Genomic DNA, 15529 nt, shown 5'->3' on the forward strand with positions numbered 1-15529 from the left:
GAAGAGACTTATACACATTAAAAAATCAGATATTTCTTCTGAAGATTAACTTTGGCTATAACAATACTTTCTGATTCTTTTTTTCCAGTGCAGTATATTTCAGGACTCATTATACCTTAAGTGAATTATCTTTACTTGAGCAAAAAATATTTACCTCTTGGAATAATACATTTAGAAGTGCAGCGCAATCACATTCAGTATCTGCTGAAGCTGATGAAGTGTCTGCTTCTTCAGAGAAGCCAGTCACTGTGACTGCCACCTGGAATAATAACAAGAGGAGAGAGGCAAAGGAAGAATAGAAATTATTCACAGAATTTTGCGAAATACAAATGTTTGCAAAACCATTGAGAACCATCTCGCTGATCTCTGCTCTGCACAGCAGCATCCACTCCTACAGGGCCAGGCACATAGCTGGGATTTTACTGTGTAACCCCAAAACCCAGAATCCCAAAGTTTCGTTGGCTTTCTGCAGGACTCATTTTTTTTCCCCTTAACAAAATATTTCAAGGCATAGTTTTTCATGTGATTTGGTACCTAAAATTATGAAATGAGGTCATAATATTTAAGCTCCTAGAAAACTGGCCTCAATGGGACAGTGCCATGGGAAGGCATTTGTTATTTCCTGGGTTTGAGGGAGCGTCTGTGTGAGGGCTTGGGCCTCTGATGCCTGTCATTCATTATACGAATGTCTAACAAAAAGATGGCTTCCTCCCAAAATAGCCTGAATTTTGATCTATAAGAGACAAGGCAATTTTGTAGGAAACGGTAACTTTTTTCATCTTGCGGAAACCTCTGGTGGACAACAGTTAATGTATATTAGTGGTTTCCTGGGTCCTGATGACTGTAAGTTACGCTGACGGGTGTTTTAACATTAATAATCCTTAGTATTATTTTAGTGAACATCTATTAAATTTAGTTATTATGTATTAAAAAGCCGACTAAAAGCACTGACATTTTAAGGAAGCCCAAATTAATGGTTTGAAAGGTTTCACAAATTTATCAGATGAATGGAAATCTAAGGGAAAAAAAAAAAACCACTTATGAAAAATGACAGCTTTGATTTCTGCAAATCCACAGATACCATATTTAAGGATCTAATTTAGGTTGTGGTTTGTGAAAGCGTTTATGGGTTATTGACACTTCCAATCTCCATACTTCACAGTGAAATTAATTAGGAGGTGATAATTTTGGGAATGTGTTACGTGAAGCCATTGTAATGCAACGTACTTGTAGAGCACCTTCATTTGCTGATGCCTGGGTATTATATGAAAAATGTAATTTGGAAATGAGGCAAGTGAGATTATTCCTCCCTTTATTAAATAAAGGATTAGCACTTCATTTGCTATAAAATGCAAGCATTTCTCCTGTGCAATAAATCAAGAGGGTTTTTTTTTCCCAGCCTTATGGGAGGGAGTATAATGTCTACACGAAGGTACATGCAGTCAAGAAGAGGGAAGTACTCTGTTTACTGAAACCTTAAATTTTCTTGGATATATAAAAAATGTTACAGACTAAATGGGTCCCACCATAATAATATAAACCTAAACAAACTAAAACTTAGCTTTCAGAATAGTTTTGGTCTGGTGGAGAACTGCAATGGAGAGGCTTGAAGTTGCATGTGGTTCTTTCATAACGGAGATTGGCAGCTGTGATAAGGTTAATTCATGGCAGTATAATTGATAAGAATAATTTCTTCATTCCTCTGGCTGGAGAATGAAAGTCTGAGTGGTTTATATTCAAGTGTCAGGTTGCTCTTGGACTGTAAAGCCAGGTAATATTAATGGGGTTTGTTCTCCATTTAAATGCATATACGAGCTTGCCATTGGCACAAGTGAAGATCCCCCAGGTAAAGCCGTGGCAGGGCACAAAGTGCAATCTGTTATGTATTTATTTATTGTACTTCTCCGAAGGAAGCTGACGTTCTTGCACTGAAATGGAAGGAAAACGATTTCTAGAAAACCTGTCATGTTGAGAGCAAAAAATTAGCAATTGTAGTAAAGTGGAATTAGGTGGCAAAAATGGGAAGATAGCAACAGTATGTATTTGCAAAGTAGTCTTAGAAAACCTAATTCTTCCATTCTCTGTGCTTGAATCTGAGCCAACACCCAAGAGGGCTTCCCCTGTTGCATGTTAAAACTTTTCACATTAAAAGCTTGTAAAATAAGTGCTTCACTGGGGCTAACCACACGGAGCTAAATTCTAGCTTGGGGGCAGTTTGATGTGGAGGATGGGGATGGAGACTGGTCACTGGGTCTTCTGGAACAAGGACAGTTGCAATGACAGGACTGAGACCAAAGACCACTGAATTGCTCTTGCTTCTCCTTTGCCTGGAGGCAAAATGTTAATTGGCGTTCAGCTGGCTACAACTTGCTGCAGTGGGACCCCAGGCTTTCCTAGGAGGAGCGGGTGGGTGAGAGAAATAGTGGCATGTGCTTTGGTTTGTGGCTGTGCTGCACAGAGTGAGCGCTGAGTTTGGCTATGTGGTCTCTTTTGTCATTTTAATTATGTGTCAGGAGAAGAAAACAAAGCAGAGGTGGGTACTTCTGCAGTGTTTTGAACTTCAGGTTGCCAAAACAGCTCGCGTCAGATAAACGCTGAGCTAGCTATCTAACTGTTCTTCTGGCAAACCATATGTGCAGGTTTGAGAGTGTTTTAAGTACAGATTAATAAAAGAAGAGTATTTTCATTTTTTCATTCCCTGGGTTTAGATATATTTATTTTAGATCTGCTGCTGCAGAGTTCAGCTTTCCTCCGACTGTGCTTCCTCATCAGGATCTGTCTACATACCACGTGTGCTTCCCGATGGTAGAGCACCATGGGTTTGAAACACATACAGGTGTGGTCCTCTTCAGCCTCACTGGGTGCTGGGATGGGGAACCAGAGGGACAAGCGACAAGCTGATGACCCTCCTGCAGTATCTGTGTCCCACTCTTATGTTGCCTCTGATCTGTCGACTGCTGCATTTCCTTGGGGACCTTAACCACTTTCTTAAATTTTAGATGCTGAGAAGAGAAACTGCTAAGGACCTCATGTGCCCTATTACTATTAGCGTTTCTCTAGCACTGACTGTGGGGTCCTGTTGTCAATGATCTGCTGTGCTGGACGTGCTGTGAATCTGATGCCACCCTCTCCTGTATATTGCCTAGTTGCCTAGACTACTGCTTTCTACTGTGATAGCTAAAAGGAAGTCTGTTATTGACATGTGCTTTGGTGCCCTGAATTTTGAACACATCTCTTGTTTACTTTAACCTTCTTTTAGTAAAGGAACACTGAAACTCCAGCACCCGGCCATGTCTTCGAAAGAGTACCTTCATCTCCAAGCAGGCTCTACATGGGCGCACTTTGGGGTGCCTTGCTAGGTTTGCAGCTTCCCAAACATGCTCCTGTTCAACCTAAACCCCACAGATGGGGTGTGGGTGTTGGGGAGAAACATGTAAATTGGGATACCTTTCTGTGGGTGCTATAGGGAATCCCTCAAGTCAAAGGTTGAGACAGTTGTGGGTGCTTTGCTGTTGGCACAAGGCTGGCCAAGGAGCTTGGGGTCTAGGGAAAGAAAGAAAAGGCTGTAGATCCCAGACCATCCTTATATGAGGAGCCCTGGTGCAAGGCACCTTCCAGACTTCATTTCCTCATTAGAGGGAGCTCAATGCTCAAGCGTGGCACAACAAGGCTCAGGGCCAAGTGGTGAGTCAGCTATGTGATGGTCACCGTCTTCACCATGGGTCATGTGTCAGGGCAGGGCACAAGGCCAGTGCTGTGTTTTCTGTGGATGTTTCTCCCTGGTTGGTTCCCTAGTGCCATGATCGCTTTTTGGCTTCACCTCTGCACACATCTGGTCAAGCTGGTTGGTGGAGGTGAGGTGTAGTGGTTAGCCACATCTGGCATGAAGCACCCTCAGTGTAGCTGAGATGCTGTATCTTGTGCTACTAAGGTCAGCCTCAAAAACCTGTTTTTTTAGTCCTTCTATTTTGTCATTAACTATGTGTTTAACACTGAGTCTCTGTATATTAAATCAGTTTGACCTGTGAAGGACATGAACAGGGAGTGGATGTCACTTATCTGCTATTAAACATCTGTCCTAAAAAAAAACCAGCTGGCCAAGTATAGGGCACAACTTTTTACTTATTTTTGAAATTGCCTTTTAAAATCCCCCCTACTCAGAAAATTTTTTTTCCATTTTTGTGCTCCTGTTGTGGGTTTGAAGCAGTGCCAGGGAGAGAGCTCTCTACAGGACTCTGCCGCTGCAAGCTTGTGCCTTAAATAGTTGAGTGCAACTCAACGTGGTGGTAAGAAAATGAGCAGTTAATGTTGTTCAAGTGTTAATTGTGCCAGAAATTAAGAGTGTATTTTCAGAGCCTGAACCCAGCAGTACTAAGAGCATTTAATTAATTTGTTTGTGTGATTTCTCTGAATGGGTGGCAGCAATCTGCCTATTCGCTCAGCTCCAGGCACAGCAGGGGCAGGCTGTAGTGGCCGATGATTGCACACAGTCCTCAGTTTTATTTCTGTCTGAAGAAACTGAAGAAAATCAGGGTACGTGGAAAGCCTTGTTTGTAACTCCCCTCAGACCTGGGAAGCGGTTCTTGATTTCCTTCAGGACTCTGGCACTGTTGAAGCCAATGTCACTAGCCTGCAACCAGCATAGGAAATTGAGGTGAAATACCCTTGTTCTGCTCCAATGCAGCAATAGCAGGAGTGGAAGATCTCACTGCAAGAGAAATAACTGTGTATGTGTGCTTTTTCTGTAGACCCTTGCAGAAAGGTAAGGTGCCTCCTGTGCTATAAGCAGTATTTAAATCCTGTGGACTGGCACAGGCATTGCCAGTAAATTTGTCTGTAACTGGGCAAAATTTTTAAAATTCTTCAAGTACTTTATGAAGACAGTTTTGCGTTAATATGCTGCATAATTGAAGGGATAATCAGACCCTAACTGAACCTTCCTTTTAATATTTCTTAATAAGTTGAATCCTCCAAGCTTCCCATGCAACCTGTTTGAATGATATGATGTCCCAATATAAGCTGGGTAATTATTGAAATTCAAAAGCATTAAGTCTTAAATCAGCAGGAAGAAAATATGAGTTTGGGATACATACGACACAAAGCACCATGCAGGAGGTCACCAAAACATGTACCATGTCTGGAATTATAAGAGAGCTGGATATGGCACTGACCACTAACAACACATACGAGCTATTCAGAATAAGGGTAATCAATGCCTCAGGTCACTCAGTTCAGCTGGTCGCAAATATATTATCTTCTACAGAAGTTTCTCTCTTCCTGCTTTACAATATCACACTGTTGTTCAAGTGTATTACAAAAGCTTTTGCTCATTTGGAAATGTAAATTACTACCTTCTATGCTGCCAGAGGTACAGTACACCATCAGCCAGAAGCGTGAAGCCATACATTTGGGGATCTGTCATGTTGCTTTCTTGCTTTTGCCAGGGACATTTAATGTTTTTCTGAATATCTTAGTTAACTATGGCCAGCCACAGCCTGGGATGGGGAGAGCAGTTGCTGTGTGGGTTTCTCCAGTTGCTGGGTCTGGTGCCTTTTAATCTTGCTGGCTCTTTCCCTTGCAAAACCAGGTGCTTGCACTGAAATGCATCATCTCTGCTCCCTAGAGTCCTGAAAGCCACATGCTGAAAACATTTGCCTTTGACCTTAACCTGTTATAAGGTAGAAAGGAGCCTGAATCAAAGCCCAGGTAAAAAAAGCTCTTTAAGTTTGGAAACAGTCGTTTTGGGAGCTGCACTAGGCTCCGGATGTATGCCTCCCCACACGGCAAAGTGCAGATTCGCATGTCTAGCCAATGCATTTGCAGTCTTATCCTGAAATCGTTCTTCCATTGAGCCCGCAGGTTCCCATCTGAATGAACGAGACTTTTGAATGCAAAGGGGTTTGCAGTACCAGCACCGGAGGACAGTCATTTGGCAAGTGTCTCGGTCTGGAAGGGGCCAGAGTGAACTCTGGGCAAGCAAAAACAAAGCACGTGTGCATACCTTTGCATTCCTCTCTCGCTTTTCTGAACAGAGATCTCTCAGCTGTCAAAACCATACTGTTTTGCTGGCAAGTTCTCACTTCTCTCTCAGTGATATTTTATGGGGCCTGTCTTCTCCTACACCTTTGAGGTGAGGCCCCGCAGAACCAGCAAACCCCAGGGCTGGGGGTGCAGAAGCTGTTTGGGGCCCCACCATGCTGGAAGAAGAAGGGGTCTGTGCCACAACCGGAGGGGTCTTTCGGATGAGGGCCCCCAAGGCCTCTTGCAGGAGGTTGTTAGCTATAGAAACTGGTACTGAGAGTTTAGCAATTAATAAGTGCACTTCATTTATTTATTTATTCTGACTGCAGTGGGCTTTGTCCAAAGGGATGCAGCCTGTTCAGCAGCATTATTATGCATGGTGAATAATTCATATAAAAATAACCAGCAAGTTCTGGGGTTGGGCTTTTTAAATAGTGCTTAGATATTTTAAACTCGTGAACACTATACATCTTTGGGATCTTATAAATCATATAAGTATTACAATATTTAAAATGTTTTTTTTCCAAGTCCTACTAAAGCTTGTTTCTCCAGGATGTAGGAAGGGACTCTGAACATCCACCAATGTGCTTCATTTGACTCTGCTAAGTTCTTTGTTCGTGTCATAAGGCAATATTCTCCTGCTTAAAGTAGGGATCTCTGTTTTACAGGATTTTGGTGAAATATATGAAGATGTATATTCTATAAAGTTTCTCCCTGGAGTTTTTATTCTAGACATAAATCTGTGTCAGTCATATTTCAGTGTATGGGTATTTCATTTTACTCTGTGAAACTAGTCCAAGGCTGCTCCTGCTGAGATACCTCAAATAGTTCAGGGGGCTTGGTATGTCGCAAGTATTCGGGGTTTTTTTTCTTCTTAAAGATTTTTGTAAAGTTAACATTTATCTGTATTTTGTTCACCTTTGCATATTATCCAGTGTATACCACGGGAAAGGCTTTACAGAGGTATATATATAAAAAATGTTCACATACTAAAGTAAAATAATGAAGCTTCCTTTTCATATGAAAGAGGTAAAGAAAAGTACCTGGCCAATACAGTACCATTAATCTATTCTCTTTTCTCCTTTCTCTCTTTACCTCTCTCTCTACAATAGAAGTGGAACAAAAAGGTAATTAAATACCTTTCAAATTATATATATATATATTACTTATGTATAGGCTAAGTTATTTAACAGTTTAACGTTTTAGTTGAAATACTTTGTCATTAATTCTCACTACTTTTTTGTTAAAGTTTATTTAGTACCTCTGCTGCTCAACTTCACCAGATAACTACTTTTTGCTGAAAATTTTTTGCTAGTACCACTATTTTCATTAAATTTCTATTCAAAGGTTTAGATAACTCATTCTTCTCCTGCCCCAAAGAATTTGGAAAGTGTGCATATATACGTATGTGCATAAGTATATCTAGTTATGCCATAAAAGCCTCTTGGAAATGGCACCCCCCTATCAGCAGCTCTGGGTGGCTACTTAGACTCCAACAGAGCAATATACTTTTACACCAATTACTAAATCTGATTTTCCTCCTGTCTCGCTCTCCAGAGGACATTACCAATTTCTGCATTTCTGAAAATAATTGGTTACCCTCCAAGCAGGGAGAGCAAACGTGGGATCCCATCTGCCAGCCCCGCGTTACCAGAAGCGTGTGGTGGGATACTTCTTCGCACCTCCCTGCTGCCCATCCCATCGTCATGGTTATTGTACTCCTTGTGCTCATGGAGATCAGCATTATAAATAACGAACAAATGTTCTCCCCCTGAAGCGTGTGCAGCACCTCCAGGTCAGGAGGGTGCTACCAGGGATGACGAGGGCCAAGCGAGCCAGTTTTGCTCCGGAACATCCCTCCTTTTGTCTCCCTGTACAGCTGGCCAGCCTCTTGGCATTGGCATTCCCGTGATGCCAAGGGTGGCCAGGCACTGGCCGAGCCTCCTCCGGGGCGCTGGGCATGCTCTGGCCCCTCTCAGCCCCACTGAAGTCTGAGCAGCAAAGCACCCCGGTTAGTCAAACTGCTCCTCTGTGCTCCTCTCATGTAACAATAGAAGGTACATGTTTTTAAGTTTGAATTACTACTATATTTAACAGGACATTTTTTAACTGATTAAAATCTAGACCTTGGGTTCCTCTCCAATGAACTTTACTCTTTTCCTTCCTTCTTTCCTTTCTTCCTTCCTTCCTTGTCTTTTCCTTTCAGCATCCATACGTCATTCGTTTTTAATTGTGTGGACTGCATGTTTCATGTGTCCTCTAGCAGCTTTGAAAGCCTCATTTCTAGTTATACTAGAGATCTGTAGACGGGTGATCCCCCATCCTCCCCCCTGCTCCCTTTGCTTTAAATGTTATTCTAAGCTGCTAAGGGATTCGCTTCTGCTTTGCTATTGGTACCCTTTAAATACATAATGTTGCTTGGGCTGTAAGGATGGGAATTTCTTTCTCTTATTTCCATTTCTAGGCTACCTTTCTGTGGGCTGTTTAAATAAACACGTGGATCAGTTCCCTGGGAGTTTACCCCTTCACCTAATAGGTACAGATTCACTGCAGAATATAATCAGAAAATACAAACGCAGAAATCTTTTGGGGGCACATATTCATTTCAGAGTTTACAAAGACACATGGTCCCAGTAAGTACACCTGCAAAAATATATTTGGAAACAGTTAAGAAAATGAGCCACAGTTGATAGAAAAAGCAGGGGAAAAAATCAGTTTGGTGGAGCAAATCTTTTTCTAGAGACAAGGCCAGCAGGAAGGCTAGTCTCCAGCCACAGGGCATTGCTCTTGGGTTTCCTCTGATCTCGAGTATCCTCTGTTCCAGAACTAGAAGATATTGAGATGTTTGGGCCAGCCACCCCCAGACTGTCATTAACTTTGTTCTTTTGTTTTAAATTCTTTTCCCTTCTGACAGTTTTTCTTTGCCCCGGACTGCTGAAAGGAGTATACCAGAGTGAACACTTATTTGAATCTGACCACCAGTCTGGTGCCTGGTGCAAAGACCCTCTGCAGGCGTCTGACAAGATCTACTACATGCCCTGGACACCATATCGGACGGACACACTGACGGAGTACTCCTCCAAGGATGACTTCATTGCTGGGAGGCCAACCACAACCTACAAACTCCCACACCGGGTAGATGGCACGGGGTTCGTGGTGTACGACGGGGCTTTGTTCTTCAACAAGGAACGAACCAGGAACATAGTCAAGTTTGACTTGCGGACAAGGATAAAAAGCGGGGAGGCTATCATAGCTAACGCAAATTACCATGACACCTCTCCCTACCGCTGGGGAGGTAAGTCTGATATAGACCTGGCTGTGGATGAGAACGGGCTGTGGGTAATCTATGCAACAGAACAAAATAATGGCAAAATAGTCATTAGCCAATTAAACCCTTACACATTAAGGATCGAAGGGACGTGGGATACTGCCTATGACAAGAGGTCAGCTTCTAACGCCTTCATGATCTGTGGGATTTTATATGTGGTGAAGTCTGTGTATGAAGATGATGACAATGAAGCCACAGGGAATAAAATAGACTACATATATAATACTGACCAAAGCAAGGATAGCATGGTGGATGTGCCCTTTCCAAACTCCTACCAGTACATTGCTGCTGTGGATTATAATCCCCGGGACAACCTCCTTTATGTATGGAACAACTATCATGTCGTGAAATATTCCTTGGATTTTGGCCCACTGGACAGCAGAGCAGGTAAGAGTTTTAATACTGAGCCAAAATCTGAACTGGGCTTTCTATTTTTCTGGCAAATAGGGGGTAAAATGAGTGAAGTGCACTCCTGTCTAACTGATCTGCCTGTGTTTCTGTAAATTAACCTCCACCACAAGACCTGTGACGAATATTCAGACATTAATATGTGCAGAATATTTTTTCAATCTTAGTATGAAAATAAATGGGGAAAGGTGTGTGCTATCTGTAACTAACCTGAAACAGTCTCCAAATGTCCATGCTCTTGCTTGCATCACAGGGATAGCGCTCTTTCCTCCTTAATTGAATTATCCTACAAACATCAGATCATCTTCCTTTCTGCAGAAATTTTGTCAAAACAGAGAGTGGAAGACGCTGTCGCTGCAAACTGCCAGGGGGAAACTGCCAACCGGCTTAAATTACTTCATTCCATTAAGCTGGGGGGATTTGGGCTGTTTAGGAAAGCTGCCGCTAGTTACGTACGTGAGCATGCACCCACAGGTGTGTGTCTAGAGTCAGGAGGGGAATCAACAACAAAAATGATCCAAATTGTTGTTGTCTTTTCTTTAATGGTGCTCTTTTTTTTTAAAAAGCATTTTTTACTGTGATTTACTGTACTTTTGCTAAGAGTGCAGTATATGGCCCCCAGAGGATTCCCAGCTTTCCCACCTTTTTTCCTATTAGAAATTATGCTGGTAATTACTTAATTGGGTTATATTCTTTTAACTTTACCAACTTCTTCATTGTTTTGCAAGTATTATGTTCACAGTTGCTACTTTATTAGTAACATTACTTAGCTTGTGGTCAAACTCATATGACAATGCAAGAATTCCCAAAAAACCATTTGCTCAGTCATGTTCAAATGGTTACTGCTGTACACGATGTAGTCATAGTTATCAGGTAGTTTCTTGGTCGACTGTGTACTTCAGAAAGGCTGAAACAGTAAGAGGAAAAGCAGAATTGTTATAATTTGGACCATAAACTATTTGATTCCTAACACGGCTATTCCCAAAACATTCTTTTTTGTTAATAATAAACTCAGAATGGATGAGTGGATTCAGGTCTTCAGATTGAGAAAGAGAAGTCAAGAGGTTTCTGTTGCTGAGCTTTTCTTTTTCTTTTCCTGTGTGCAGCCTGTATCCATATAAGAAATGGATCAAGAGATGCTGAAAGAAAGTGTCGATATGAAAATCTGGGGAGGGTTGGAATAAAAGTAGTAAAATGGCAGTGAATTTCTCATTTTTATACGAAAATGTAAGGAAGAGGAGAAGGAAATCTTGAAGAAGCAGATGAAAAAAAACTGAGTGACTGTTAAGAGAGAAGCAGGGACGTTTTCAATTATGTTGACCTCGGCAAGATCTCAGATGAACAAAAAATGAAGTAATACTTCTCATTCTTCCAACTTAATGATGAGCACGTATTTTCGGAGTGGTGGAGTGAAGCAGAGCAATTTGTGAGCTATCAGTTATCCCTGAGGAGTGAAAATCAATTGCATCCCTCTATTTCACAGAGTTTCTCTCCTTTTCAGCGAATTATTTCCAGGTATTAGAGCAGGCTCTCTGCTGCCACTTTTTCTTGCGGTGACCGTTGTCAGTAATAACATCTTTAATAAAAAAAGAGCCATAATCAGTGAAAACCATAGGTTTTATACTTTCCTTTTAAAAAGGAAATGATTCTTTCCTTTTTCCCAGTCTAAGCTGGTGAGATGGGAGAGCAGGTGAAAGCCTTGCAGAGTGCTGAAAGTCTCTAATGTGCAAGGATTTGATTAGTCCTTGTGCCACTCTGGTTTGAAACCCCTTTAATTTCATTCATGTTTGGATGAGAATTTAAAATCCCCCAGTGCCTCAGATGGAAAGCTGAAGCAGTTTTTGGCTTTGGGTGGTGGACACGAGAGGGTTAAGCTGCTGTCAGGGAGTCTGGTGAGCCTTCTCTGACGTTCCTTTCGTGCAGTTTTTGATGGCTTTGTAATGTGGGCACAAAGCTCAATTTTACATGCTTTTCTCTTCTCTGAAAATTGCTGGGATTTCCTTTTGGCAGAAGTGCGTAAGGTTCCCATTACCTCACTATTTTATGGGTTTAGAGGACTTTTAAGAGGATTGCTCTGACATCAAATGAAATTCTCGATGAGACAGCTCGAACGGGCCAAGGCATTTAAAAGCAAGGAAAAATACCTTTGCAGAGGGAGTTTACTGCTCCATTGCCTGCACAGCCTGATTAGTGGGAACATTATTTTACGAGTCAGTCAAACAGAAGCATTGATTTTGAGCTGAACAGGTGAACAAACACTTGCTTGACACCAGGCTTTTTTGCAGAGAGGAGCCAGGAGACCAGGTCTGCATGACTTTCTCTCTTCCAAGTTCACTGCAACACATTTTCTGGTTAGCACCAAATTTCATGCTGCATTGCTTTGTGTGTAATGCTAAATATATGGCTGGCTTAAACCCAGCTCCTCCACCAAAGAGCAGAACAGGAGCTGATGCAGCACTAGGAAAGCAGTGAAGACCCAAGATATTTTTACTTAGTAAGTAATTTTTTTTTTCAGAGTGGGTTTTGGTTATGTGTTTCCCCTCTTCTCTTCCAAAATAACCCATTTAGAGCAAGGCAACGTACAATGCAGCCATTCTCCATAGGGTTGCAGTTTGAGTAGCAAAATATGTAAACAATATCTGCTTAATTAGAAAATAAAAGAAAGATTGTAAAATTGATGGGTTGAACAAATTGGTTGTTAAAAAACAATTAAGGGTGAAGTTTTAGGAGAAGAGCTCTTAAAACCAAAAATTGATCGTAACAAGAAAAGTGATATATTTAGCTACCTAAATAGCCAGAAGCATATTTGAAATCACTGGTATCATACATTTCAAGGATATCTAAAACAAAAAACAGGTGCTGAGGGCTCCAGTTTGTTTAGAATCAAACATTTTCAGTCTTTTTCCCAATCCATCCAGGGAAAATGGGAGGAAGCAGGTGTCGCTTAGCTTGTAGGAAAGGCAGGCATCACATCCTCTTGCTCTTCACGGTGATGAAACGTTTTCCATGAGTTTTAATTAAGGGTCTGTTTGTGCATGTAGGTTTGGTACATACTTGAGATCTTCACTATCACATGGCTTCTTTCACCCACTGTTTCAAAAAATGGGCTTTTACTCCTCAGAGTCAATGAGTGTCAAAACCAGGGGTTTCTGTGCTCAGCTTCTGTAGCAGCTGAAGGTACCAGGGAAGGCAAAATATTCTTAAGTGAGGCACAAAGCTGGGTTCAGCTGATCTCACAGCAGTTCAGGGCTCTTAACTGCATTAAAACCAATTGTTCATTTTTCTCAGAAGTGGGAAAAGCTGCATTTTAAGTATTTGGCCCCCTTTTTTTTTTTTTCCTTTCGTCTAGGGTTGTTTTCTGTTATCCCAAAAGCAGTTTTGAAAGAAAATACTCCTCAGTGCCTGCAAACCCAGGAAACCTGTCATTAACGTCTACCTTCAAGAACTGAACTTGAAGATACCAAAAGCCTTTGAAGCACGTTTTCTTTGAGCTGTTTGGCCTTTAATTGAGTTTTTTGGAGGATGGTTTTCCATAAATGCTCCTGAGCTTTTGGGTTATTTCTGTGTAGCCGCTTTTCAGTTTGCTAATTCAAAGTGATAATGAGAATAGCTCTGCAACTCTAAGCAGTGTTTTCATCACCTTCTTCAAGAAGTTAAACCCAGAAAAATGTTCAGGTTGTTGTCTTTTTAACATGTCCTGCTAGCCATGTGCAGAGAGGGAAACGAAAAGCCGTATCAACAGAATGAAAAATTTTCTGCAACCTAATCAGTCTTAATATTCACCAGAGTTACCTGTTTTAATCATCACCCACTTGTGATACAGTCTGCGTAAACAAATTCAAGAAAATATCAACAAATCCTCCTCTCCAGAAAGGTAAAGTGCTCCCATCCCGCTTCCTGGCACTGAGCTACATACAAACACATGTCTCCTGGCTGTGCATCTCTGCACCTCACCAGGCGGTCATGGCTCCTGTCCTGGCACCAGGTAGGGGTTCCTGGGCAGCAGAGAGATCAGAAGAAGAAAATTTTGTGTTTTAAATGCCTGAAGTGCCCCATGTCAGTGCCAGCAGCTTTCACACAGGAGTTTGGGATATGCTGGCTGAGCGTTTAGACCAGGAGCAGGGACCAGAGCCTGTTCCGCAGCTTGGCGGTAAAGAAGTCCAGTAAGGACTTGAACCAGTGTCAGGATCCCTCCATGCATGTTTGGGACTTGGATGTCCTGGCAGCCATTCCCAGTGACATGGGAAATACAGACCTCCTACTTTCGAGGAGATGTTTTGTTCTTCCCTTTTAAATTATGTCCAGGAGACCCAGGCATTACAATATGTTTTTTTTTAATAGATGCATGAAATTAGTAAATTGCATGAAGTTAGTAAAATGTCCAATACATAAGGAAGACAATTATATGATACAGGACTTCTAATACAGCCTTATTGTGCCTAACTGGCTTTCACAGATTGCATATTAATGCTGTGGACTGCCAGTCTGGTAATCAGATGTGATATGATGCTTCCCTTCATATCTGTGATATTTTAAAAACCTCAGAGGGTGCATCTCAAACTTTTGTCCTCCACGTTTCGTTAAATATTGTGAGATGCTCTCTTGACATGTGATTACAACCATTTTATTCAGTAAGGGTGGGTGGTTTTTTTTTTTATCTTTTTTTTTTTTCCTAAAGCAGTTTTACAATGCAGATAAGGTGAACCCTCTGTCCTTATAATATGCTAATTAAGTGCATTTGTGTCTTGGGTAAAAGATGTGGCAGTATGGTGATGAATAAGAACTTTAAACACATATGACACCTCGTTAAAATGTAATTTTCACATCATAAATCTGAGGCCTTTCCTTTGACAGCTGAGTAATGTCGATAGTGGGCAGAGGATCTTGAACATTTCAAAGCTGTCACGTGCTAATAGGTAGCTGAAAGTGGCTTCCTGCACAGCTCGCCTTTAACGCCCTACAACCTTGCCTGGGAAACGCATCAAAAGGGCTGCCGAATCTTAAATCCTACTTGTGCACAGGATATGAATTGCCATCGCTTTGAGATCCCATTGCGATAAGCCATGCTTAGTATCTCTGAAGTTGAATTCAGGCTGCATTTTAAAAGGCCAGCTGACCCTTTTTGATGAGCAGCTTCTCCTGGCGGACAAGGGCCATTTTTAGGGCGCTGCTGAGTGTTTAATTGCGGCTTCTACTGTGTTTTTATTTTCCAGTTGCTTTCCTCCCATCTAGGAGCATCCCTAGCTCTGTCGCTCCCGTTCCTCTTCATTGCTTACAGTGACAGCTGCTGGTTGCACAGTGTTGCGGGAGGTTTTCAAAGAGATCAGCGCTTGCTTTCAGCAGCCTCTGCTAAACATGTATCGTGACTGGGGCCCTGGCTTTTATCCTCTAATATTGGCCCATATATGCGTGTCTCATTTATTCTATAAATATTTCAGTCTCTTTTTGCTATTTAAGATAGAAAGACATGTCTGAGTTTGGAGGTGAAGAAAGCAGCACAGAGACTCTTCATCTTTTGTAACAAAGCTGGCATCTCAACCTGCATTTGCTGGCCAACCAGTACCTTAAGGTCAGAAGGACAGGAGGGTATTTCACCTACCTGGGGTATGCTGGGATCCAGACTTGCATTTGTTCCCCATTTTGAGGCCTGATCTGTCACTTCATTTTTATCCTGTTTTAAATTTTCCCTCTTTGTAAAGCAGTCTTTGATTTAAAAATGATAAAAAAGTATCACACCACTGGACACTTTTCTGAAAGTAGGAATTTCTGCTC

The 15529-nt window shown here is 41.7% G+C and overlaps 1 protein-coding gene across 8 annotated transcripts in view; it reads left to right on the top strand.

The window, feature by feature from the left end:
* Positions 1 to 15529, top strand: part of ADGRL3 (adhesion G protein-coupled receptor L3) — a 520031-nt gene that overhangs the window by 325910 nt on the left and 178592 nt on the right. For all 8 annotated transcript variants that reach the window (XM_075090573.1, XM_075090572.1, XM_075090568.1 and 5 more), the window contains one exon: positions 8936 to 9736. In XM_075090573.1, the coding sequence (XP_074946674.1) occupies positions 8936 to 9736 (801 nt within the window). The remainder of the gene's footprint in view (positions 1 to 8935; positions 9737 to 15529) is intronic.

Source organism: Phalacrocorax aristotelis, chromosome 4 (assembly GCF_949628215.1).
Source record: "Phalacrocorax aristotelis chromosome 4, bGulAri2.1, whole genome shotgun sequence".
Lineage (NCBI taxonomy): Eukaryota > Metazoa > Chordata > Aves > Suliformes > Phalacrocoracidae > Phalacrocorax > Phalacrocorax aristotelis.